General features: G+C 55.2%; 2 protein-coding genes across 6 annotated transcripts in view; one reads left to right on the top strand and one right to left on the bottom strand.

Annotated features, from left to right (window-relative positions):
- Tsc22d4 (TSC22 domain family, member 4) overlaps nt 1-6,393 on the bottom strand; it is a 10,497-nt gene extending 4,104 nt beyond the window's left edge. For both annotated transcript variants that reach the window (XM_005413727.2, XM_013509480.1), the window contains exons 1-3: nt 5,975-6,393; nt 4,520-5,551; nt 2,178-2,338 (exon numbers count right to left, since the gene is read on the bottom strand). In XM_005413727.2, the coding sequence (XP_005413784.1) occupies nt 2,178-2,338; nt 4,520-5,281 (923 nt within the window). In that variant the 5' untranslated portion in view covers nt 5,282-5,551; nt 5,975-6,393. The remainder of the gene's footprint in view (nt 1-2,177; nt 2,339-4,519; nt 5,552-5,974) is intronic.
- A 4,254-nt stretch (nt 6,394-10,647) lies between these two features.
- Nucleotides 10,648-19,197, top strand: Nyap1 (neuronal tyrosine-phosphorylated phosphoinositide-3-kinase adaptor 1). Of its 4 annotated transcripts, none has more exons than XM_005413726.1 (7): nt 10,648-10,738; nt 11,949-12,100; nt 13,433-13,788; nt 14,208-15,722; nt 16,516-16,725; nt 16,964-17,073; nt 18,127-19,197. In XM_005413726.1, exons 2-7 carry the CDS (start codon nt 12,033-12,035, stop codon nt 18,382-18,384), a joined length of 2,517 nt encoding a protein of 838 aa, XP_005413783.1. In that variant the 5' UTR covers nt 10,648-10,738; nt 11,949-12,032; the 3' UTR covers nt 18,385-19,197. The 4 variants fall into 4 exon arrangements, with proteins under 4 accessions (XP_005413783.1, XP_013364945.1, XP_005413782.1 ...); XM_013509491.1 differs by having other exon boundaries at nt 16,513-16,725; XM_005413725.2 differs by lacking the exon at nt 10,648-10,738 and adding an exon at nt 10,798-10,914 and having other exon boundaries at nt 16,513-16,725.
- Nucleotides 19,198-25,789: the final 6,592 nt, after the last annotated feature.

The raw sequence follows: 25,789 nt of genomic DNA, 5'->3' as shown, positions 1-25,789 counted from the left end.
TTTTTTTTTTGTCTAAACCCTCCAATCTTGAGTCTCAGTTTCTTCATCTGGAAGGTGGGATCATGCGATTGCTTTTAGGATTTCAAGAGGTATATAGCCGGGCATGGTGGCGCATGTCTGTAATCCCAGCACTCAGGAGGCTGAGGCAAGAGGATCCTTGCAAGTTCAAGACCAGCCTGGGCTACAAAGTGAGCTCAAGGCCAGCCTGAACTGCGTAGGGAGATCCAGTCTCAAAAAGACAGAAAAAAAAAGGATTTCAAAAGGTAAGAGGCAGCACTGGACCCAAAGGAGGGCACTGTTTCCTTTAATGCCTGGGCCCTACTCCATCCCCCAAGCCTGGTCATCCAGCCACTCACTCACCCATCCACCCGTCCACTCATTCACACCCTAACCAGGCACTTCCTACCTGCTTAGACCCTGTGGGGGACGCAAGGATCTTCCAACCCAGGAACGTGTGGGCAGTCTGAATTCACCAGGCAATCTCTGTTCCCTGACCACCAAACTTGGGGATTGGGAAAGCACTCCCACTTTTTCACCTGGGATCCCGGCATGAAATGCCCCGGCCCACTTTCCATCTTAAACGGGAGTCCCCATGCTACTGGGACCCTGGTCCCCTGCCAGCCAGACAGGGTCTTACACACACTATTCCTAGGGATGAGGGGTGGGGCAGTGGCCCCAAACCCACGGGCCCAGCAAAGTGGCGCATGAGGGGCTTGCTAGGCCAGAGCCCCAGAGCCTTGGAGCTGGCAGGGAAAAGTGGAGGCTGGGAGCCCGACTGGACCGGACCGGTCAGACTAGGATGTGCAGCGGGGTGGGACAGAGAGAGCGAGGGAGGGAACAAGTCGAAGGACTAGAGCTGAGGCCTCTGGAGGCAGAACCCAGTAAGACAGAGAAAGCAGGAGGCTGGGCTATGAAATCAACAGGGCTGGAGGAGGGACAGGGAGCCTTCTTGCCAGGGAACCTCCCAATTGGGAGGGGGAGAGGGTGGGAAGAGCTGAGAATAGCAAGGATGGGGGCAGGTGACTGTCCCGGCCCTGGCCGACCTCACACCTCACACATTCCTGGGAGCCAGCTGGGAGACGGCACAGAAGCCACGATGCCCTGCCCAGCCCTGCTTGGCACCAGCCCCTCACCCTCCATCTCACTGGCTCCTGGCTGTCCCATCCCCCTTCCTCCATGACTCCCCAATCTCTCCAATGCCCCTGGGCCTTTTCTTTTGTGGGTTTCAAGCCCTGATTTCAAGGGGGTGGCGCCACCTAGGGAAAGACGGGAAGGTGCAACTTCCATCTGGAATGGGTCCTTCTAGCACCCACTCACCCACTCCTGAGGTCCCACCCCACACTTCCTTCCAAAGAGGAAGTCCCTCCCCTCCACAGCCTCCAACAGGAAGTCCCACTCCTCCCTCCAATAATAATAGTGGCTCCCTAGCCCTTCTTCCCAGCTCCTATCAGTCCACAGCCAGAAACCAGAAGCCTAGCTATCAGACTCACAATTCTGTTCCTCCCTTTTCGGCTGGCCAACATTCCTATGAATGTTGAAACCTGGTCCTCAAAACAGGAAGTCCTGCCCACCCTGTCACCAAACAGGGCATTCTCCCCTAAAGGACAGAGCCAGTAAGTCCCGCCCTCATCTGCTGTCCCTGCTGACTGATGGCTTTGCCACGGCAGGGTTCAGCGCCCATGGCACCCTTTACTCTGCTCCATTCCCTAAGGGAACAGAATTGTAGGGTAACACTTTTTGGTACTGGAAGTCCTAGGGTCCTGCAGTGGTCTGTGTGAACTATAAGGAGGTCATGTCACAGTCCACGAGGACCCTAAGGCACCCGGGACAGAGGGCGATGGAGTTGGGAGGAGACTGAGTCTCCATTGTGGTCTCGGGCACATTTGCCAGTGGGTTCCTAGGGTTGGCCAGATGATCTCTAAATCTGCAAGAGCTCTGGAATTTGACAACAATGAGTCCCTTCAAACTCTCAGAGTCTCTCACTTGACAGTCCTAAGCCAGGGAGTCCCACCCAGCCCTCTCCAGAGAGAGGGAGTAGGTCCCAAATCAACTTTGCCAGGCGGCTATGCCACGCCCAGGTCTCTCTGTTTAAAAGGTCCCCTCCAAGTTCACCTCAGGAGAAGGCCACCTGCAGCTCCCCCGCGTACGCACGCTCCCACTCCATGGAGCCCACCTACCTATCGTCATCGGCGTCCAGGTGACCGCTGATAGCCAGCATGGAGCGGGCCAGGCTGAAGCCCTGCGCCGCTGCCGTGCCAAAGGGGTCGGGAGACTTGTGAACAAGGCTGGCATCGAAGTAGAGGGCTGGGGAGCTGGGGCGAGAGTCAAGGGGGTGCACCTGGAGGCAGAGACCGGGAACCATCACACGGGGACTGAGCGCCAAGAGGGGGTCTCCTTCCCTGCCCCTGCTTGCTCTTTCCCCAGGACGCAGGAGCTCTGCCCCCAAAGCCTTCCCCCCACCCCGGTGAAGGCAGAAGCAAGGGACCTGGCGGCGGTGTTTTGAAGACTGGCCGAGTGGCTCACGGGGTGTCAGACAGGGACTCTGGTTTCCAGCACTGCTCCCTGCCCTTCAGCCCAGAGTTTCTGTCGTCTGCCTATTTATTTATTTTCTTGTTCAGTGCTGTGGATGGAACCTGGGGTCTCGCACATCGTAAGCAAGCGCCCCACAGCTGAACTACATCACAAGGCCCATCTGCGTTCTTAAAGCGACTCCATCCTATGCTTAGAGAGGCTCTGCCCCACTTCTCAGTGGCCCATGGGACTGTTTCGTTTTTACAGCACCTAATATTATCTGAAATTAAAGTATTTATTGTGTCTCCCTAACTAGACGGTAAGTTTGTTCTGCAGCTATTTGTAGAATGAATGAATCCTCAGAAACTGGTCCTCCACAACCCCCACCCCCATTCTAGCCTCTCCACTCCAACTCCTTCGGCCTCAGGTGAAGTTCAACTCCTCTCTTCCCAGCTTAGGGCTGGAGGGGGGGGCGGTCGCTGAGAGGAGGGGAGAGGCGGAGCTGGGCGTGGACCCACACAGCCCAACAGGCGCTGGGGGCGGCTGCAAAAGGGCGGGGGCGACAGGAACAAGACAAGACGCCTCTGTGAGGCCCTGGGAGGCCCCAGCTTCTTGGAAAAGCCAGGAACAGAGAGTCCAGGGTGGGGAAAGGGACAGAGGAGAGGAAGGGGCCCCAGGTGGCGCCCCCTGGCTCAAGGAGATGTACAGAAACTGTGGAAGAGGAGCAAAGCGTGGGGCAGGGAAATAGCAGCACCATTATGCGCACACAAGTGACTGGGACTCTCGGTGGTGGAACGAAGCAGGGTTGGGACGCTGAGGGGAGAGGGGAAGGCTCTGTCAAGGGTTCGGGCCAGAGAGCAGAGGGGCTGGTGGCTTGCACTGCGTAAGTCTGGGGACTGGGCCTGCATCTTCTTCCCCGAGTAGGAACTGAATGAAAGCGCTCCAGAAGGAGAGGTGAGGGTCAGGAGCGCAGAGCTGGAGGCCAGGAGGGAGTGGGGGGAGCCGGTCCTGACTGGTCCTGACAGGGCCCAGACATCCAGGCTCAGGATATTTTTACACTGTGGTTTGTGCCCAAGGCCAGGAAGGGGAAAGAGCCCTCATCCTCGCACTCCCTGCCCTTCCTCCCTCCTGGAGACCAAGGTGTTATTTTCTCCTCCAGGGCAAAAGCATCCAACCCTCACATCCCTGGCTTCCCACACACCCCCAGCCAGGGACCCAGGCATCCTGCCCCCGGCCCAGACTTGTTCCCCTTTCAGAGGCAGGAAGCAGAAAGAGCCCAGCAGTTAACTCCTTCCCTCCTGCTCCCCTCGCCTTTCCCACTCCAAGGCCATCCCCTGCTAGCAATGCTGGAAAGGCTCAGGGGTAGAGAAGACGGAAGACTGGGGGGGACAGGACAAGTTGGCCACCCCCCATCCCTGTAATCCAGCCGCCCTCCCCACTTCCTCAGTTCCTCAAAGAAACTTGGCTTGCAACAGAGCTAGCGAAGGGGGCTGGGATGGGTATGCGGTGGGCAGAAGACAGCCATCCTGGGTCCTGGATCTGACAGTCTTGCAATGGAATGCCAACCTTTTATGGCAGCCCCACACCCTGGCAGCTCCTCCCTCAAGGGCCCAACCACAGAGCGGGGACCTCCACACTCATCACCTGGAGCCAGAGGGGTAAGGGCAAGGCAGAGGGTGCAGCTGAAGTGAGTGGGCCACTTACACCACAGGCTTTATGCAAATAGAATCAAGGGGCCAAAAGCAACAATTTAAAGGCCAAAGAGAAAGAAAGAAGATGCAAAACGAAGGAAAGAGGGAGCCAGAGAGATAAAGAAGGAGCAGACTTCAAAGTGGGATGGCAGGGGGGGAGGAGGAGCTATCTGACCCACCTGACAGGCAGATGGCATGGAGGTGGGAAGGACAGGATGGACTTGCAGGCAGGGAAGCCCAGGATGGAGGTTAAGCCAGGACTAAAAAGGCCAAGCACAGCCCTCAGGTGTCTCCCCAACCTGGAATCCAACTCTTACCTGCCCTGTCTCCTCTGAAGCAACCAAATCCATCCTCAGCCGAACGGTTCCATCTTTCCTCCGGGACAGTGGCGGGGTCCCCACTGCTGAGCCCCCAGCCTCCACTTCCACCCTCAGGGAGGGCAGGGGCGTGGCAGCCAGGGAGGAGCCCGTGCTATCCCCAGTCCTGAGCTCTGGGGGGCGCTGCTGGGGCGGAGAGCCCGACAGGAGGGGTGTCTCCACCTTGGCCTTGCTAGGCACGGCCAGCTGGCCCAGTCCCCCTGTGAAGGAGCGGGCCTGAGGTCCAGGGGAGCTGGGGGGCGGGCGGAGCCAGGAGGTGGGGCCCTGAGACAGGCCTTGCTGTGGGATGGGGGTGCCCAGGCCCAAGCTGGTCAGCTCCAACCTGGAATCCAAAGATCTGCCCCCAGTGCCCCCTGAGGCCCCTCGAATTCCTTCCAGGAGCCGGCCAAAGCTTGGGGGCTCCAGGTCTCTCTCGTAAACATCCACACACGTCCAACGACCTCGGCGATAAGGCTCTCCCAAGCCGTGGGGCAGCTTCACCACCCGGAAACGGGAGGCGGGGGCACCAGGTGGTGGGGAGCCATTCCTGGGGGTGCCCCTGCCCCCTGGATCAGGGCTGGGCTCCCCGTTGGGCAGGCGGGGTGGCGGCCCAGTGGGGGCCGGTGGGGCAGGAGGATCCGAAGCCCCTGGGCTCCCTGGGCCCTCGTAGTCCGTGGTGACGCTGGTGATTTGGAAACTGCTCTTCTTCTTGCCCCCACTCATGGTCTTTAGGGGTCCTGGACTGGGCAGGGCTGGGGGCGGGGCGGGGCTCCCGGAGCGGGTTCAGGCACCCCTAGAACAGGGGGGCCACATGGCGGGGGCATCGGGGCCCCTGGGGACGTCTGGGTCCGACATGGCAGGAGGCCTTGTGGGAAGTGGGGGTGCCTGGTTGGTGACGGGAGAACCAGAGAGGGGAGGTGGCGGGAGAGGGGGGGGCAGGGGCAGGTTTTTCCTGCTGCTGTCCTCGCCGAACTCCAGAGCTGAGTTTGCAAACTGGAAAAAGAGAGAGAGTATGAGTGAGAGTGGGAGCGCGCGCGTGCTCGAGCGCAGGAGCGAGCGGGCTACCTCGGGGCTTCCTCTCCGGGGAGCAGAACCGGGGAGGAAGGGGAAACCGCTAGAGACCCAGAGACAAAGAGACAGGCCGAGATGACAGGCACAGGAGCACAGGAGGCAGGGCGCAGAGGGCACGAGAGAGCAGGAAGAGGCGGCTTGAGACCCAAAGTTGGGCACTGCCTGGCAGTCAAACTCGCAGGACCGAACTGTCCCCAGAGCTTGGGACTCCAGGGCCTGGGTGAATGGGGAACATAAGGAGACCCCGCCTGGCCTGGCGAGCTGCCCCCCACAATTAATCCCCACATCGCTGGGGCAGGCCTTTTGCCCTCCGCCCCAAGCGCCCCGCCCAGCCCCGAGCCCTACCTCTCGGGCCTCGGCCGCCGAGCACAGCCGGGGTCCCAGCGACTAAGACGTCGGGCTGTCCTCCTGGGGCCCCCTGGCCCCGGGCAGTGCGATCAGAGGCCGCCCGGCGCTCTCCGGGGGCTGCGCTGCGCCCCGCGAGGCATCTCCGGGAAAGTTTTGTGCAGAGGGGACGGACCCCGTGCCTGCTCACCGGGCCTCTGCAGCCCCGGGGCTCCCGACGGCTTGGTGGGGGCGGCTCAGCCCCCCAGCCGCTCCAGGTGACAGCTGGTCTCGGCGACAGGGCCTCCCAAGGCTGCTTCCGAGCGGCCCCGCTGGGTCTGTCTCTCCGCGGCTCGGCTCGCTCCGCTCCGGCTCCGTCTCCGTCTTTCTCTTTCTGGGCTGTTGACAACCCCCACACCAGGAAGTCCTGCCTCCTCGGGCCTGCTCACTGCTCCTCTCCTCCTCCTCCTCCTTCCCCTCTTCCTCCTCCCTCCTCCCTCCTCCCTCCCGGGGCTCCCCGCCAGCTGGCCCTGAGCCAGGCCTGCCACAGCCGCCGCTGTAGCAGTTGCTGCGCGGCTGGGGCCCCAACCAGGCAGCCTTAACCCCACACCTGCTGGGCCCCAGCCGGGCTCTTCCTCGCGGGAGGGGCCGGGGAGGGTGGCGAGCAGGGGGAGGAGTCTGCGGGGCGGCCAGGGATTCCCTTACTTGTGGGTACTTGCTGCCATTGGCCTGCAGGGAACAAACCGGGCATGTCTTGGGTGCCTGGTTGCCCCTAAGTTCCAAATAAATGCTATGGTGCAGCATGGTGGCTGTCACTGTCAGAATGTCTCTGGTGTGCATGGTGAATGCATGGGGAAATTCCTATTATTTCACACACACACACACACACACACACACACACACACACTCCTTTTAAAATTTTTATTTATTTATTTATTATTTTTTGTCTTTTTTGAGACAGGGTCTCACTAATGCAGTTCAGGCTGGCCTTGAGCTCACCTTGTAGCCCAGGGTGGTCTCAAACTTGCAACAATCCTCCTGCCTCAGCCTCTCCAGTGCTGGGATCACAGGCGTGCGCCACCACGCCCACCTTTTAAAAATATAGTGAAGCTGGGTGTGGTATTGCATATATGCAAACCCAGCTCTCTGGGAGGCTGAGGCAGGAGGATTGCCAAGCTCCAGCCCAAATTGGACAAGTGACTTGGCCAGATCCTGTCTGAAAAGTAAGGCGGGGCGGTGCCTAGGGCTGTAGCTCTATGAGAAGGCCCCAGAGTCAAATCCCATTAGCAAATAAATAAATAAATAAATGAAGGATTATGAAAACTTTCAAAGTAGAGAAAACAGTATAACAAACTTCTACATACCCATCACATAACTTGCAAAAACTATCAACTACTCCTAGCCAATCTTATTTGACCTCTCCCCCTCCTCCAATTTCTTTTCTTAGACTTTGCTGGAGTGTTTGAAATCAAATCCCAGATATCATATTATTGTCTTATTGGTTATAGAAATGGAGACCCAGGTAGCCTGAAATGGGCTATCAGAGGGCTGGGCATGATTGCATACGCCTGTAATCCCAGCACTCTAGAAGGCTGAGGCAGGAGGATTGCAATTTACAGACTTAGTGAGACCCTGCCTCAAAAATAAATAGCCGGGAGGGTGGAATAAATAAATAAATAAATAAATAAATAGCGGGGCGTGGTGGTACACGCCTGTAATCCCAGCACTCGAGAGGCTGAGGCAGGAGGATCGTTGCAAGTTTGAAACCAGCCTGGGCTACAAATGGAGCTCAAGCCCAGCCTGAACTGCATAGTGAGACCCTGTCTCAAAAAAAACAAAAAATAAAAAAATAATAAATAATTAAGGACTGGGGCAATAGCTAGCTCAGTGCAAAGCCCTGGCTCCAATCCCTAGTACTGAAAGAGAGGGGAAAAAAAAAAAGGCCCTCAGTGATAGAAAAGGGGCATTCTATACATTCACATATGTCCTCATCCAATCCCTACATAGAAATTGTCACAAAAACCTGCAGAAGCAGGTACTGACCTGCACCTTCTCTCCAACAGCTAGACACAAATATGTTCATGCCACCACCCACACAGGTTCACCTGAGGACCCACCCCCCAGGCTACAGGTACAGCTGCTCCCCACTCCTAACTCTCTCTCCTCCCCCTCCCTTCCCATTCCATCCTTGGGCTCCAGGAAGGGGAACCCCAGTAACACCTGTAAAGTGTTTACTCTGAGTTTGATGTGAAGGACAAACTTCCAACTGTTGTATTCTTTTTCTGTGCTCTTAACCAAAAATTTTTTTTTGTCTTTTTGAGACAGGGTCTCGCTATGCAGTTCAGGCTGGCCTTGAGGTCACTCTGTAGCTCAGGCTGGCCTTAAACTCGCAACAATCCTCCTGCCTCAGCCTTCCCAGTGCAGGATTACAGGCGTGCACCACCACGCCCGGCCAATTTTTTTTTTTTTTTTTTTGGTACTGGGAATCGAACTCAGCACCTTGTGCTTGCTAGGCAGGCACATGTGCCACTGAGCTATATCCCCAGCCCTCTTAACCAAAATTCTGAGGGGCATTCTTTTAGCCAAAGCACTGTCTAAAAGCCGGATCTGCCTTCACACTGAAGTTCAGAGGGAGATGGATGGATTCTAATCAACACTGGTCAAGAAGAACTGTTCTTGTATGTTAAAAGTTCCTACCAGCTGTGGTGATGCAAGCCTGTAATCCTAGCACTCTGGGAGGCTGAGGCAGGAAGATCACAAGTTCGATCCCAGTCTGGGCAATCTAGGGACTTCCTGAGACCTTCTCTCTAAGTTTAAAAAAAAAAATTTTTTTAAATTTTTTTTTTTAAAGGGTGAAAATGTAGCTCAGTGCAAAAGGCTGGGGCTTCAATCTCCAGTCCTGGGGAAGAAAAATGTTCCTCACATTATCTCATGCAGAAGAGAGGCGGGTGGGTGAGACGCTCCTTCAGAAGAAACAGAGGCCCATAAGCACTTGGATACTTGCCCGGCACCTCAGTGGCCTAAGGGACTGTCATGGAGCTGTCCGGACTCCTATACTAGGGCTTTCTCTCACATTTCTCCTTCTGTTTAAGCTCATGGAAATTTTTAATCACTCTAGGACTAGGCCAAAGTAAAACAATACACCCTCCAGCCCCTTTGTATATATTTGGTCTTTATTTTTTGTTACGATGTATGCGTTGCCCACTCTCTCCCCTCAGCCATGAGGTCCAGGAATCAGCCTCGCAAGCACCCTACTTTTGCAGCCCCTGTTCTTGTCCTGCAGGACCCCTCCTCTCCGAACGCGGCCCCCACTGCTCGGCCCTTCCCTCCTGGTGCTGCCTCCTACAAACTCTTCAAAAGGAGTCTTCGGACCCTCCCTTTCTCTGCTGTGGAGACTTGGCATCATCGTGGACTTTTCCTAGTCTAGAGTCCCTGGGACGTTATCCGTCTCTGCAAAAATGTTTGTTAAATGAATACATATAAATTATTTCACACCAAGGTGTAAATGTGTACTGAAAGGACAAAATATACTGTGTTTTAGTATATTATCTCTCCTGGGAAGATTTCTAACAGCCTTTAATAGGTGGGCCCCTTGACTTACAAAGCACTTCCTTCCCAACTCAGCAAGATTATTGAGGTCGGTAAGGGATGAAGCATCTTTCAGAGAGGTGCTGCAATTTTCCTAAGGCCACACAGCACATCTGCAAAGACTTTGCCATATAGAGTGGCATTCACAGGTTCCAGGGATTGGGACGTGCCTATTTTGAAGGATTCATTTTTAGGCCACTTAAGGGTACAACCGAAGTCTTCTTGAAGCTAACTTATCCAACGACAATTTGTGCGCCAGAGGGATTTCGAAGTGAGGAATTTCTCAGCAGCTGGTGTAAAAGGTCGAGCGGGGGCGGGGCTCCCTCAGTGCCCCTGCCACTGCACCCCTGTGGGGGTCCCAGGCAGAGACCAACCCCAGTGCACCCACATCCCGGCGGGCGGCGCCCGCGGAGTCAAAGGTTAAGGGGAGGCTGACTTGGGCTGCGGGGGCGGACAGGCGGAAGACTTTGAGCCCAGGCGGTGGAACAAGGTCCGGGCGCCTGGGAGGCTGCAGGGGGAGGAGGCCGCCACTGAGCCGGCCAACCCTAGCCCTCCCCACACCTGGGGGGCTGCGAGGCACGGGGCCCGGCCGCCGAGCACGCCCCCTGCTGGGTAGAGCCGCCCGCGTCCGGCTCCCGACTTTCGGAGCCCCCCTGCCGGGAAGGCGGCCCCCCCTGCCGGCCTCGCCGCCTCACTGCACCCCGGACCCGCCGCTGCAGCCTCGGCCCCGGCCCGAGCCGGGTGCGCAGCCCGGAGCGCAGAGTGCGCGGGGTTCGCGGAGGGTGCGGACCCCGGGCTGCCGCTGGGGGGCGCCTCTCGGCCAGGGCCCTAGAGACCCAGCCCAGCACGGCCCGGCCGGGCAGGGGGCGCGCCGCGGACGCCCCTCGGCCAGGACAGGCCGCTACAGGACCCCAGGCGCCCCGCGACCTTGCTCCGCGTCTCCCCCGCAAGCTCCGCGGCCCCGGCGCCCTCCGCCCAGGCCGGCGGCGCAGCTCTGCACGGCCGCTAGCGCTCCGTCCTTGGAGGGTGTGGAAGGGTGGGTTTGGGGCCGGGGGCGGGTCTGGGGGCGGACCCGGAGGCGGGGCTGTCTCTGCGGCAGGGCCCAGCTCGGCTCCCCCCGGTCTCTCTGTCTCTCCTCCTCCCTCCTCCTGCTCCGGGCGGAGCCCGGCATGGGGGGGCCGGCGCCCGGCAGGCCAGGTACGGTGATGTAGAAATTGGGGAGGCTTGGTGCGGGGAGGCGCTGGTGGGGGGACAAGGGGCAGGGAGGATCGGCGGGGTGAGAAGCGGAGAAGCCCAGAGCAGCAGGACAAGGGGAGCGGAGGGGTGCCCGGGAACCTGGGCCCTTGGATGGAGTGGGGAATGAAGCAGGCCAGGTTTGGAACAAACAGGGGCAGGGGAGGCCGGCAATGAGGAGGGGCGCCGGGGAGGAGAAGTGAGCTGAGGCGCACGGGGAGAGTGTGTTTGGGGGAAGGGAAGGCAGAGCAGGTATGGAGGCCGCAGCTTGGGAGGTAGCTGTGGGGCCAGACTGGAGACCCCCGGGTGGGATGGAGGGGTGGGACTGGAAACGTGAAGCTGGGGTTCTCCCAAACCCTGGAGAAGGAAGGTGATTGGGACCCTCAGCGAGGGAAGGAGGGGGCATCATTGCTGAGGGGCCAGGGAACTGAAATAGGGGTGGACGGAGGCCCAGGCCAGGACCAGAAGAGGGGGACGCCAGGGAGTGGAGTTAGATGGATGGGTGGAATCTTAGATGCCCAGTTCAGTGGCCCCACCTTTTCGTCAGCACCCTGCCCTGCCCTTGTGATCCCCCACCAAGCCTCAGGGCCCGAGCAGGGGTGACAAGGCTGAGGCTCCCCTTCCCCAGTGGGGTGCAGTGTACGCAAGTAGGCCCTGGGCATAACTCCTTGTCTGTAGGTGTGTCCGGTTCCGCGCAGATCTGAGTGTGTCTGGAGGTCCGTGTGAGCCTGTGGGTGTGTCGGTGGGTGTTTGCGTCTGTGTGTGTTTGCTGCTCCTAGGTGTGCATTCACCTCTGTCCACCTGTGTGTCTGGTGCTCTTGTTTGTAGATCCGGGCTGAGTGGTGTGTGTGTCTGAATGTGTGTTTGTGGGGCCTGTCTGGATGGCAGAGCAGGCTGTATTTACACAGGATGAGAATCTGTGTCAATCTGATCTCTCCACCGTGTGTACGTGTGGCTCGGAACACCTTTGTCGGGGTGTGTGGCTCTGTGTAAGGGAGCCTATGTCTGTCTGTCTGTGTGTCTGGGGCTCCGAGAGGCTGCTGGGTTTTCTGTGCCTGTCTGTTTTCCTCTCTGAGGACCCAAGTCATGTCTCTGCTCCTTTCTCTCTTTCATTCCTTCCTGGCCCCCACCCACCCCACCTCTTCCTTTTTCTCCTCACTTGACCCCTATCAAGTGGATCCGGGACCCAGGGAGGGCCGCCCCCCGGGCCTGGTGGCACTGAGCAGGGCCCCCCAGCCCCCACCTCCTGCCCCACGACATGAACCTCCTCTACCGAAAAACCAAGCTGGAGTGGAGGCAGCACAAGGAAGAGGAGGCCAAGAGGAGGTAAGGACGGGCCCCACACTGGCCCCGTGTCTGTCCCACCTGTGCCAGCCCCCTTGTGGGCCACAGCCCCTCATGTCGTCCGTGGGATCTCTAATCGCGGACTGTGCTCAGTGCAGACGGCTGGGACTGTGACACCTGGTCCAGCCCTGCCATGGCTGCCTGAGCGGCTTCCAGCTCTGGAGCACCCTGTTGGCTCTTCCCTATCCCCAGGGCCCGAGTCACACCTTCCTGACTCACCTCCAGCCTGTGGCCTTCTTCTTTCTGTCCTTGTGGGGCAGGCTGCTGGCTCCTGGTCACCTGACCTTGGAAGGGGCAGGCCCCACTGCCCTCACAGGGTCCAGGGACAGGGTCGGTTCAGAGGCCTCTGAGAGCATCCACATGGTCCCTTCCCAGTCCCCTGTTGGGGAGGTGAGTGACCAAGTGACAAAGCTGTGTGCTGAGGTGGGGGATGTGCAGAAGAGCCAGGGCCAGGGACCCCACTGCCCCCAGACCTGCACCCCTGCTGGCCCTTTCTCCTTCCCCTTGCAGAGACGCAGGCCTGGCCTCTGCCATCCCATGTCTGTCCGCCTTCTCTTTACTTCCCATTGACTGCACAGCCTCCTGGAGCCTGAGTCAGAACCACTTCCCTGCTCCCTGCTCCCTCCTCTCAACTGTGGAGTTTAATTCTTGTTAATTAGATTAATCAGAGTGATCGCTGTAGCGATCTCTCCCTAATGAAGGGTTGGTAGACAGGGCCTTAATGAGCGCCCACCCCACAGCAGCTCTCCCCTGTTCCCCGCCAGCTGCCCCCCCCAGGAGCCCAGGGACAGTGAAAAGGAGTAGGGTGAGTGGGGAGGAGGGGCGGGGAAGGAGGAGAAAGATGGGGGGAGACTGCTGTGCTGATGCAGACTGCACACCCTGCATCTGGGAGAGGGGACGTGTGAGGACGGAGGCCCCAGGAGCCCGACATGAGGGGAGGCCAGAGGCCAGGCCTGGGTCAGTGTGACTGAGAGCCCAGGGCCATGGCAGCAGGTGTATCTGTCTGTCTATCAGGCGGGCTGTTCCCTGTACCAGTGCTAGATATGCCCAGGCTGGGAACTGGCAGCCCCAGTGACACTCCCTGGCGAACAAACACCCCCTCTTCTCATTTCTGCCAACCACCCCCATGCCGGACCTTTTCTGACCCTGGGGATTCTGCCCCAGATCCCTGCCTTAGATCTTCAAGTGTCCCCATACCCACTCCAGGCTTCCTTCCTCCTTCCCAGGAGGCACAGGGTTACCAGCATCTCTCGAGGTTGGGGAGACCCAGGCCTGAGGCCTGACCTCTGTCCCATCTGGGTCTTCTTTCTCCAGCTCCAGTAAAGAGGTGGCCCCTGCAGGCCCTGCAGGGCCCGGGGCCGGCCCGGGGCCTGGAGTCCGTGTGCGGGACATCGCCTCGCTGCGCCGCTCCCTCAGGATGGGCTTCATGACGATGCCCGCCTCCCAGGAGCATACCCCCCACCCTTGCCGCAGCGCCATGGCCCCACGCTCCCTCTCCTGCCACTCTGTGGGCAGCATGGACAGTGTGGGGGGTGGGCCTGGGGGTAGCGGTGGGGGTCTCACAGAGGACAGCAGCACCCGAAGACCCCCAGCCAAGCCTCGGCGACACCCGAGCACCAAGCTCAGCATGGCAGGATCAGGGGCAGAGACACCCCCCAGCAAGAAAGCAGGTGAGATACCCATGATCCCTCCGGATGGGGAGCTGGGAGAATCCATTCCAGATTGGGGGGGGGGTGCTCTGGGAGGGTTCATTTAGGGAAGAGCCAAGGAAGTGGAAGGTTCCATTCCCAAAAGGAATGGGGGGAGTCCTTTTGGGTGGACCTAAGATGAACCATTCAAAGGCGGGGAACACTTCCTGAAAGTTCATTCTTGAGAGAGGGGGTTATGGCCCTGGAGGGACCCAAGAAGGGTAGGAAAGAATTGAGGGCAGGAGCTACAGTTTCCAGGGAGCGCCTCAGAAAGACTGGCTGGTAGCAAAAAGAACCTCCCTGTGCTGTCAGCTTAGGGCTGTGGGGAAAGCGAAGAGGCAGCTATGTCCTTGCAGGGGTCAAGAGGTCGGAAAGGATTGTCTCTGTCCACCTCTCCCCAGGCTCACAGAAACCCACCCCAGAAGGCCGAGAGTCTGGCCGGAAGGTCCCTCCGCAGAAGCCCAGGCGAAGCCCCAACACCCAGCTCTCTGTCTCCTTCGAAGAGTCCTGCCCCGCAGCACCTTCTCCTCGCGGGGGGAACCTGCCTCTGCAGCGCCTGAGTAGGAGTTCCAGAGTCGCTGGGGACCCTGATGTGGGTGCCCAGGAAGAAGAGCCCGTGTACATCGAGATGGTGGGGGACGTCTTCAAGGGAGGAGGCCGAAGCGGAGGGGGACTGACAGGGCCCGCTCTTGGGGGTGGGGGCCCAACCCCCCCAGCTGGTGCCGACTCGGACTCCGAAGAGAGTGAGGCCATCTATGAAGAAATGAAGTACCCGCTGCCTGAAGAGGCAGGGGAAGGCCGAGCCAACGGGGCTGCCCCATTGACAGCGACCTCCCCTCCACACCAGCCTCATGCCCTGCAGCCCCACACCCAGCGCCGCCCCGCTTCAGCCCTCCCGAGCCGGAGGGATGGGACGCCCACCAAGACTACTCCTTGTGAAATACCCCCACCCTTCCCTAACCTCCTCCAGCACCGTCCTCCACTCCTGGCCTTCCCCCAAGCCAAGTCTGCTTCCCGAACCCCCGGTGATGGGATCTCGAGGCTACCGGTCCTCTGCCACTCCAAGGAGCCTACAGGTTCCACCCCAGCTCCCCAAGTGCCTGCAAGAGAGCGGGAGACGCCACCCCCGCCGCCTCCGCCTCCTGCTGCCAACCTGCTGCTGCTGGGACCATCGGGCAGAGCCCGGAGCCACTCAACACCATTGCCACCCCAGGGCTCTGGCCAGTCCCGGGGGGAAAGGGAGCTCCCCAACTCCCACAGCATGATCTGCCCTAAGGCAGTGGGGGTGCCGGCAGCCCCCTCTGCCCCAGCTGCCTTGCTCCCCGGCCCCCCCAAGGACAAAGCCGTGTCTTACACCATGGTGTACTCGGCAGTCAAGGTGACCACGCACTCTGTCCTTCCAGCTGGCCCACCCCTAGGTGTTGGGGAGCCGAAGACAGAGAAGGAGATCTCAGTTCTCCATGGCATGCTGTGTGCCAGCTCGAGGCCCCCCGTGCCAGGGAAGGCCAGCCCCCATAGTGGGGCTGTGGGCACAGCAGCTGGGGTCCTGCACCACCGCAGCTGCCTGGCCTCCCCTCACAGCCTTCCGGACCCAACTGCAGGCCCCCTGGCCCCCCTCTGGACCTACCCAGCCACAGCAGCTGGACTCAAGAGACCCCCTGCCTATGAGAGCCTCAAGGCTGGGGGGGTGCTGAACAAGGGCTGTGGAGTGGGGGCCCCGTCCCCCATGGTCAAGATCCAGCTACAGGAGCAAGGGACTGATGGGGGTGCTTTTGCCAGCATCTCCTGTGCCCACGTCATCGCCAGTGCAGGGACACCAGAAGAGGAAGAAGAGATGGGTGCCACGACATTTGGGGCCGGCTGGGCTCTCCAGAGGAAGGTCCTCTATGGAGGGAGAAAGGCAAAGGAGCTGGACAGTGAGTGAGGGGTGGGCACTGGGATGTGGGGGGTGCTGGGTTGGTTTTGGGAAAACGTTGGAGGGAGCCCTTAGAAGCCACAGCCCATTGTCCTGGACTGAGAAGTTTCCTGGGAGACCAAAAGGATGGAGAAGGGCCGCAGAGTGAAGGGATGGGGTCCTGGCGTGTGTGTCGAAGGGGCAGGGAGATCTGGGATAGGGACTTTAAGTCACGCCTGCCCCGCTTCAGTCCCTGCCCCTCCCTTTCCTGGGCTGCAGGGGTGTGTGTTTGTGAGTGTGCGCACACTAGGAGCTAAACACAGCTGCCTCCCAGCTATTACCATGGCAACCCATCCAGACTGGAGGGAAAGGAGAGGGAGGCCCCTACCGTTGCTTGGCAACGCAATGCTCTGCCAGGCCTACTCTCAGAGATGAGCTTAGTTCACATGCAGCCCTTCCCCCTGCGGCCCCCCACCTTTCTGGGCTCCGGATTTGGGATGCTGTCCCTACTGGGAACAGTACTTCTGATCTCCAGGAGGTCATTCTGGCCCTGTCTGGGTCTGGACGGGCTCAGAAGCTTAAGCTAGGGCAGACGCTGCCACTCTGACCTGGGAAAAGAGGTTTGGGCAGTAACAAATATACATGACTTTCAGCCCCAGGGGATTGTAGCAATGGGCGGAAGGAAGGTGGCCTGCTACACTGTGTCCCTTCTGTACTTCAAAAAGAGGGCTGTCTGTGCTACCTCGTGTGTGGCTGGAGGAATGGAAAATCCCCTTCCCCATGCAGGCACTGAGCTCTCCTTGTCATTCCAGCAGAGGTCGAGGACGGTGCCCGGGCTTGGAATGGCAGTTCCGAGGGTCCAGGCAAGGTGGAGCGTGAGGACAGGGGCCCTGTGGCATCAGGGATCCCAGTGAGGAGCCAGGGGGCAGAGGGCCTGCTGGCCAGGATGCACCACGACCGAGGAGGAAGCCGCACCGCGCTGCCCATGCCCTGCCAGACCTTCCCTGCCTGCCACCGAAACGGAGGTGACACCCTGCCCATATGCACCCCACAGAGGTCGGGTGGGCTGGGGGCATCTCCCAGGGGCCAGCTTGGCCTTTCCTGACAGCCTATCAATATCCATGTCTAGGGCCCTAAATTGTACCATGCCTGCATCTCCTGTCCTCTGACGAGGCATCGAGCAGGCTGGCCCTGGGCTCCTCAGGGAACTGGAGTGGGGAGCACCCGAGGCCCGTCTACTTATCCCTGGTTCTTCTGCTGCAGACTTCACAGGAGGCTACCGCCTGGGGCGCTCAGCCTCCACCTCAGGAGTCCGGCAGGCTGCGCTGTACACCCCCCGGCCCTGCAGCCAGCCTAGGGATGCCCTGAGCCAGGTGAGGTGTGGGTTTTCTTTTATCTGTAAAGGACTAGGTAAGACTTGAGTGTGGAAAGAAAGGTAGGAAAGGGCTCAGGCAGGCTGGGGCTTGAGCCAGTATGGTTGGCACAGACTGATGGGGACTGGGAAACTCAGGGGGAGGGGTCTGGGAACCCACCCAAATGGGGCTGTTTAAAATGGGCAGAGGAACCCAGGCCTGGGTAAGCATTCCTATAATCCCAGCACCTGGGACGCTGAGGCAGGAGGATTACAAGTCAGAGCCAAGCCTGGGCAATTTATTGAGAACCTGTTTTTTAAAAAAAAGGAAGAGGTAGGTGGGGTGGTGCCTGTAATCCCAGCACCCAGGAGGCTGAGGCAGGAGGATCACTGCAAATTCAAGGCCAGCCTGGGTTACGTAATGAGTTCAAGGCCAGGCTGAACCACAGGACAAAACCTAGTCTCAAATTATATACAGCCAGGTGTGGTGAGGCATGCCTGTAATCCCAGCAAGCACTCAGGAGGCTGAGGCAGGAGGATCGTTGCGAGTTCGAGACCAGCTTAGGCTACATAAGTGAGCTCAAGGCCGGTCTGAACTGCATAGTGAGACTGGCCAAAAATAACAAAACAAAAACAAAACAAAAAAAAACAAAAAAAAAGACCAAAAAAAAAATTATATACAGAGAAAATGGGGACATAGCTCAGTGTCTGCACCCTGGATCAGTCCAAAACAGAAGTGCCAGGAGGTAGGGAAGGAGGCCCAGTTCAGAGATCAGCCAAGGTCACTGCTAACCAACAACAAATGTACCTTGGGTGAACTTAAAAGAAAGACCCCTCGGGGGACCACTTAGAAAAATGCGTGTCAGGGAGGATGATATTTAATCATTTTGTTGCCCTTCCTCAGGGCAAGACAGGCGCAGCCTGGCACGCGGGCCCTGGGATGGGGAAGGGACGCAAGGGGCTGGACTTGGGTCCCGTGCCCACCCACGGCCAACGAGGACGAAAGGTCTTGTTTGTGGGGGAAGATGCAAGGCTGGGCCTGAGGTCCTTGACCCCTCGTCTTTCCCACCTCCAGACCCACCCCGCGCTGCCGCTGCCCCTGCCCTTGCCGCCCCCGCCGGCCCGAGAGCGCGACGGGAAGCTGCTGGAGGTGATCGAGCGCAAGCGCTGCGTGTGCAAGGAGATCAAGGCGCGCCACCGCCCCGACCGCGGCCTCTGCAAGCAGGAGAGCATGCCTATCCTCCCCAGCTGGCGGCGGGGGCCCGAGCCCCGCAAGTCCGGCACCCCGCCCTGCCGCCGGCAGCACACGGTCCTCTGGGACACGGCCATCTGAGGGGGCGGGGCGGCCCGGGCACCTGGACTGGGAGGGGGCGGGGCCGGCGCGGCCGGACAGACTGAAGGACCAGGTGAGAGCGCCAGGGAGAGCCCGGCCCTCTACCCTTGTAGCCCCGGGGAAGGAAGCCTGCCAGGCCCATCCGGGCTTGGGGTGGGGAGGAGGGAGAGGGGGTCTGCTTGTGGGGTTCTGGTCGTGGGAGACCCCTCCTCCTGACGAGGCGAAGGGCAGGGCAAGGTGGAGGTGGGCAGGGGGAAGCGGGAAGGGTCACATGGGTGGGTCAGGTGGAAGAGGGACGAGAGCCAGTGGGAGAGCAGCTCTCTGCCTGAGAGCCGGGATTTGGGGAGGGGTATTTATTTTGTTATTTATTTTAGTCTGGAGGGCAGTTCCCGGCCCTCTGACCCACTCCTGAGCGGGGAGTGGAGAACAAGGCCAAGCTTGCACTCTCCCCATTGCCGATGCCGAAAGGCCCCGCCATCCGCCTGCCCCTCAGCGAGGGAGGTGTTCGCTTGGGGAGCGGAGGGACCCGAGCTCGGGGGCGCCAACTCTCTACAGTACAGTATTTACAATTTTGCCAGAATTTGGTAGTGAGTGAGGCCTGCTCTGAAACAGGCATCTTCTTTAGTTCTAGGGTGAGGGTCTAGCGTCAGGGATGGGCGGGATGTGGGGACGGAGGGAAATTTTAGCGGGTGGGGGGATAGGCAGGGTATTTATTTAAATTAAAAAAACAAAAACAAAAACAGAAGAGCTGTCAGGAACTTTTTTTTAATTCCTTTCTTTTCAGAATAATATATTAAAAGACTAATGATCCTAGAGCTGGCTGCTTATATTTCCGGGTGTGTTCTCCCACCCCCACCCCCCTACTCTTGCTTCTCTTTCCTGTCTTTCCTCTGTGGGGGGCGGGCAGGGAGGGGTGTGCAGATGTGGCCAGTCACAGGGAGAGGCGGGGCTTGAGGTAAGTCTTTGGGTCACTGTTTATTGAGCATCTAATGTGTTCTTGGTGGTGCACTGCTGCAGAGTGAGTATCAGGTGTGAAGTTTGTCCTCAGTGCCTTGTAGTCTGCACAGGCAGAGGAAGCCCTGCAAGCCCAGCCTGCCGACAGTAGACAGTGCTGCGGGACAAGGAGGGAGAGGGCTGCGGGCATTCAAGAAGGCTTCCTGGGAGTAGGAGCCTAAAAAGGACAGGTTATGCCTGGGGACGTAACACAGTGGTAGAGCGTTCCTAGCATGGAAGAGGTTTTGACCTCCAGCACCAAAGAAAAGACAGAAATACAGGACTTGGTGCAGAAGGGGAGAGGGGAAGCCCTAAGGTCGGAGCACAATTATTGATGGGACAGTAGGTGGCTGGGCTGCTGGGCATGAAGCGGGTCTGAGTGGTGGGCAGTGAGGACTCCGGCCTCAACAAAGCTCATGCAGGAAGGTTGGCGTCAAAGCGCAATGCTGATCCTCGGGGAGGAGTCCCCAGGAAGCTTGCAGGGAGGCTGTCCACTGCCAGGGAGGAGGACAGGGAGGGCTTTTGGAAGGATGGAGAGCAAAGGACAGCTGCAAGATGAAGCAAGAGGAAACACCCTCAGGACAGGGACGAAGGAGCGGAATTGGTCGCGTGTGAGGCTCAGTCGAGCTGTAGCAATCGGTGAAATGACAGGAAAGAGCGCCTGGCGTGACTCTGGAAGAAGAGCTCAGAATGTGAGAGCAGTGCAAACTCTTCCCAGCCAGAACGGTTTCCAAAATGTGGAAGATGCAAGAGATTTTTTAAAAAGTGGTATGGAAAGCACTTTTTACAACTTTAATAGTTTTGTATTTATTTTTATTCAAAATAGAAAAAGTGTAACCAGCACACCAGGCTACTTGGTATTTCATGGATGTTAATGTACAAGTGAGGGCTAAATGTATTTACTTACCTTTTTTGTTTTATTTTTTATTTTGTGTGTGTGTGTGTGTGTGTGTGTGTGTGTGGTATTGGGGATTGAACCCAGGGCCTTCATACTGTGTTACATCCCTATCCGTATTTATTTATTTATTTATTTAGAGACAGGGTTTGCAGGCTAGACTCTCAACTTGTGATCCTCCTGCCTCAGCCTCCCAGAGTGCTGGGATTACAGTGCCACATGACTGGCTTATTTATTTACTTTGGAGATGAGGTCCTGGCATGTTGCCCAGGTTGGTCTCAAACTCCTGGGCTCAAGCAATCCTGTCTTAGCCTCTGGAGTAGCTGGGACTAGATCTCTGCAACATTGTGCCCAGCTCAACTTTATTTTTGATGGATTTATTTTTGAAAAATTAATCAAATTAATAATGCAGGCCTTCTACAGAATATGAGAAAGGATGACAGTGGTACGTAGATGTTCAAATGTAGGTTTAGAAGTAAGTTGACAGTAGTTTGGAAGAGAGGACAGCAGGAGGTATCAACATAGAGATGGAGCTCAAGGCCAACACAGCTGAGCTCCGGAAGGGACAGGGTGACAAGAAGCAGGAGTTAGGACAAATATAAACAGGCATTTTTTATAGCTATAATTTTAGAAAATTAATGGAAGGAAGTGCCTCATTCATAAGAGCAACAGTAACATAAGATACCTCGGAGTAATTTTTTTGTGGTACTGGGGATCAAACCCAGTGATGCTCTGTCACTGAGCTCTCTCTCCATGCCTTTTATTTTTTAATTTGAAACACTGTCTCACTAAATTGCCCAAGTGGGACTTGAACTTGTGATCCTCCTGCCTCGATTTCCCAAAGTGCTGGGATGACAGGCATGCGCCACCGTGCCCAGCTCTAGGAGTAATTTTAACAAGAAATGTAGAGGACCTATACTGGATCAGTCAATAAAACTGAAGTCCTTTTGTTCACTTAAAAGGGGAAACCAGGCGTGGTTGCACATACCTGTAATCCCAGCACTTGGGAGGCTAAAGCAAGAGGATTGCAGTGAGTGCAAGGCCAGTCTGAACTACATAGCAAGACCCTGTCTCGAAAAAGAGGGTTGGGGAGGGGGGAGACAGAGCTAAGTATACAGCACAGTAGTACAGCACTTGCCTAGCATGCACAAAACCCTGGGTATGATCCCCACCATAGCAAAAAATATTTTTAAAATCAGAACTTGAATAAGCAAAGAGTAATAACTTAGTCTAAGATAAGATGACTCAGTATAAAAGATGTCAGTTTTTGCCAGGTGTGGTTGTACACACCTGTAATCCCAGCTCTCTGGGAGGCTGAGGCAGGAGGATCACAAGTATCAGCCCAGCCTGGGCCACTTAGTGAGACCCCTATCTCAAAATTTTAAAAATAAATAAATAAAAAGAGCTGGGGAGATAACTCAGTTTGAAGGTCCTAGGTTCAATATCCAGTACAAGAAAAAAAAATCAGTTTTCCCACAAATTCAGTGCAGTCTCTAAATCCCAAGAGGATTGAGAAACTCAATAAAATACTTTGAGAGTTTATTCAGAATGATAATGAGGAAACCAGAACATTCTGAAATAGGAGAATGGGGCGAACTGCCCTACCAAATACTAAGACATAAAATAAAATAAGAGCACCCTGGCCCTAGCACAGCACTGTCATAATTGGTCAGAATAGAGTCCAGAAATAGCCCCGAGTCCACATGGGAATCTAACACTTACAGAAAGGGTGGTGTAAAATGATGGGGGAAAGGTTTGGTTATTCAGTAGTTGTTTCCTGAATAGTTACCGGTGGAGAGGGCATGGGTTGGAAGCATGTTTATTTCACTCATTATGCCCAACGATTTAAATGTGAAAACAAGACATTGAAAGGACTAATGGGTGAACATTTTTCTAACCCTGGGATGGAAGAGGGCTGTCTAAAATGAAGGACTGAGGGTATAGCTCAGTGGTAGAGCATTTGCCTAGCATCTGTGGTGTCCTGGGTTCAGGGCCTAGCACTGCAAAAATAAATGAAATGAAAACCAGAAGCACATAAGCCAAAAGGATTTTGAGTGCAATAATCTTTCATAAGAATTCTATATGGCAAAGGTCAAACTACCAATGCTAAACTAGGGAAATATTTCCAACATAATAAAGAGATTAGAGGCTGGGGATTTAGCTCAGCAGCACAGCACCTGCCTGGTAAGCGCGAGGTCGTGAGTTCAATTCCCGGTACCAGAAAAAAAAATAGAGATTAACACAACATCTAGAAGGGTTCAAAAAACAGCAAGGAGTGGACAAATGGAAGAAGATGGACAAATGGCCAATGAGCGCATGAAAAGATGTTCTGTGTCTTTAGTTGGTAGGGAAATGCAAATTAAAACTGCAGCAAATTAAAAATGTCAGCCATTTGGACATTTAAGGTTAAAAATAATAGCAAAGTCAATTGACTTTATCTTTCCCTCTGAAATGTGAGATCCTTAACAGCAAGTGACAGGATCTCATTAGTATTTCTCTTTCCTGTTCCTTCCTAGTTTGGTACACAGGCATTCAACAGTTGTTTATCTCATAAAAAAGTTGAGTGAATTGATAGACAAATGAATGAATGCTTGACTTTCACACAAATGTAGACTATGAAATCATGGGATCTTTACCTGTCTAATATCCAGTGAGAAGAATCTTTTTTTTTTTTTTTTTTTTTTTGGTCTTTTTGAGACAGGGTGTTGCTATGCAGTTCAGGCTGGCCTTGAGCTCACTTTGTAGCCCAGGCTGGTCTCGAACTCACCATGATCCTCCTGCCTCAGCCTCCTGAGTGCTGGGATTACAGGTTTACAGGTGTGCACCACCACACCCAGCAAGAGAAGAATCTTAAAGATTGTCTTTACTGCTAAAATCAAATCACCATCATAGATTAAGACCAAGCAGTATTGCTTTTAACAAAGAAGTAAACAATTTAAATCTTCAAAAAAAGAGAAAGGTTCATGAGTCAGTAGGAAAAAGACCCGGGTGTGGTGGCATTTGCCTGTAATCCCAGCACTTGGGAGGCTGAGGCAGGAGGATCTTGTGAGTTCAAGACCAGCCTGGGCTCCCAGGTAAGCTGAAGGCCAGCCTGAACTGCACAGGGAGACCCTGTCTCAAAAAGGAAAAAAGAAAAGAAAAAGCAACACAAGACACATCACCCAAGAAACAGAAATTAGGAGTGAATATGTTCAGCCTTAGTAATAACTGAGTAATGCAAAATAAAGCAGCAGTAAAATACTTTTCACCCATCAGGGACAAAACTGAAAAAAGTTCCTAACATTGTCAATAAAAGCATAGCAAGACCCTGTCTCAAAAAGACAAAAAAAAAAAAAAAAACCCAAAACATTGTCAATAAAAAAGTCCCTGACAGGTATGTAAAGGAAACAGGCAGTCATTGTACACGTGTAAATTAAGGCCATCCTTTTGGAGGTTAGTTTGATATTTGTGAAACTTTTAAATGTGTAGATTGTTGACTCCCAGATTCCACTTCCAGGAATTGATCCTATGGAAATAGTCACACGCAGGTATGGAAAGCTAAATGTACCAGGGCACTAATTGCGGCATTGTCTGGAAAGATGAAAAGTTGGAAACAGCCCCAAAGCTCATCATGTGGCCGATAAAATCATTTATGGTAACAGTGGAAAACTGAAGTTGTTGAATAGAATGCAGAAGATACAAATGTCCCGATCCCAAGAAGCAGTTCACAGTCAATTAAGAAGTGAATAAGGCAATGTGCAGCAAAATGTACATAGAAAAACCTCTTATAGAAAATTATTGGGGCTGGAGATTTAGCTCAGCAGCACAGTGCCTGCCTGGCAAGTGTGAGGTCATGAGTTCGATCCCCGGTACCGGGGGAAAAAAAAAAAAAAAAAAAAAGAAAATTATTTACTTGTAAATATTTATGGAGGAGAAGGTCTGGAAGGAAATACACCAAATGGTTGATGGTGATAATTTTGAGGTCTGAGAAGAAAGAGGACTTATTTTGCTTTTTAAAAAATTAATTTAGCCAGGCATGGTGGTGTACACCTATAATTCCAGCACTCACAAAGCTGAGGCAGGAGGATCACTGCAAGTTTGAGGCCAGCCTGGGCTACAAAGTGAGTTCAAGGCTAGCCTGAACTGCATAGTGAAGCCCTGTCTCAAAAATGAAAGGAAAAAAAGAAAAGAAAAGGCAGAAAAAGAATTAATTTATATTGTTTGGATTTTTATTTGTTTATCTTTACAGGGGATGGGGATTCAACCCAGGGCCTTCACACTGTTTTTTAAATTTTGAGATAGGGTCATACTATTAAGTCACTAAGTTGCCCAGACTGGGCTCAAGCTTGTAATTTTCCTGCCTCAGCCTCCCAGAAGACCGGCATTATAGGCATGCACCATCCGTCATGTCTGGCTTATGTGTATATCTTAATTCTGAAATCAAAAAAAGTGTTTTTAAAGAAAAAAGAAGTAACTAATTGTTCAGAGAGAGTGAAGACAGGAGACAGGTAATTGTGCTCCGTGTCGTGAAACAATCAAGGAACCCGCTGTATGGATTTGAATCCCAGACTGGCCTTTAGAACCCAGAGTCTTGGTTCCTTTATCTATAAAATGGGGATATTTAGAGGCCTGCAGAGGACATTAAGTAAGATACCCATTCTTTGAGGCTGAAGACCAGTGGGGAGAGAGACTAGAACGTTAGCACAGCCGAAGGAGAGGAGGGAAGGAGGGCAGGGAAGACCAAGTCCAAGGTAAGCACCTAGGGCTGCTGAGAGCCAGGGCCGCACAACCCCTCAAAGAGCTTAGGCTGTGCTGGAATTCAGACCTCACGAGGGCTGGAGAAAGGGGCTCCACCTGGGAGGTCGGGCTGGGTCTCACCTGGGACTCCTCCGCTGCTCCTAGGTCACGAAGGTATTTTCGATGCTGACTTCCAGCCTTGGGAAGCACCAGCAGAGCACGGGTCACTAGGGCGGGCACAGCAGAGGTGAGAGGGCCTGGGGCATTTATGTCAAGGCAGACACAGACTGGGTGAGGAGACTTTCCTTGGGGAGTCAAGCATTGGAACCAAAGGAAAGAAAAAGAAAGTGTGAACGCATACTGTGGTGCTTCAGCTTTCATGCCTGACTTTGCTGAGATATTTTAGCTCTGAAGAGCAGTTTCTATCAAAGATTACTAGGGTCATTTCAAAAACTCAGGAATAACTTAAAGAGGCTCCCAGTGACCAAAACGTGGGATAATTTGAGCATGGAGGAGGATAATAACTGCAACGGATTGAAAGACAAATAGATTGAAATCCATGAGTTCATACGATTAGGAACAAGTGCTCACCTTTGGAGGTCCTAGGGAATCAATTCATTATTTGAAAACTGGTAAAGGGAAAGAATCCAGCATCTATCTATCTGCCTCTCTAAATCGCAGAAGAAGGGAAGTGTCTTTTTACAGGTATAATCCAACTAATAAGTGAAGAAAGAATTTTAGAATTGGAATATCACCGTGACATGATGGATCCGAGTATGAGGATTGGGTTCCCACGGCAGC

This window comes from Chinchilla lanigera, unplaced genomic scaffold (genome assembly GCF_000276665.1).
Source record: "Chinchilla lanigera isolate Chin_1 unplaced genomic scaffold, ChiLan1.0 scaffold00172, whole genome shotgun sequence".
Lineage (NCBI taxonomy): Eukaryota > Metazoa > Chordata > Mammalia > Rodentia > Chinchillidae > Chinchilla > Chinchilla lanigera.
The sequence above is the reverse complement of the archived record's forward strand: the minus strand, read 5'-3'. Positions and strand labels throughout refer to the sequence as shown.

Bases quoted from the DNA above. Each gene is read 5' to 3' on its own strand.
- Nyap1 (XM_013509491.1), top strand. From the start codon at position 12,033: ATGAACCTCCTCTACCGAAAAACCAAGCTGGAGTGGAGGCAGCACAAG. The intron at 16,726-16,963 runs GTGACACCCTGC...CTTCTGCTGCAG, and splicing joins TGCCTGCCACCGAAACGGAG to ACTTCACAGGAGGCTACCGC. The intron at 17,074-18,126 runs GTGAGGTGTGGG...TCCCACCTCCAG, and splicing joins CTAGGGATGCCCTGAGCCAG to ACCCACCCCGCGCTGCCGCT.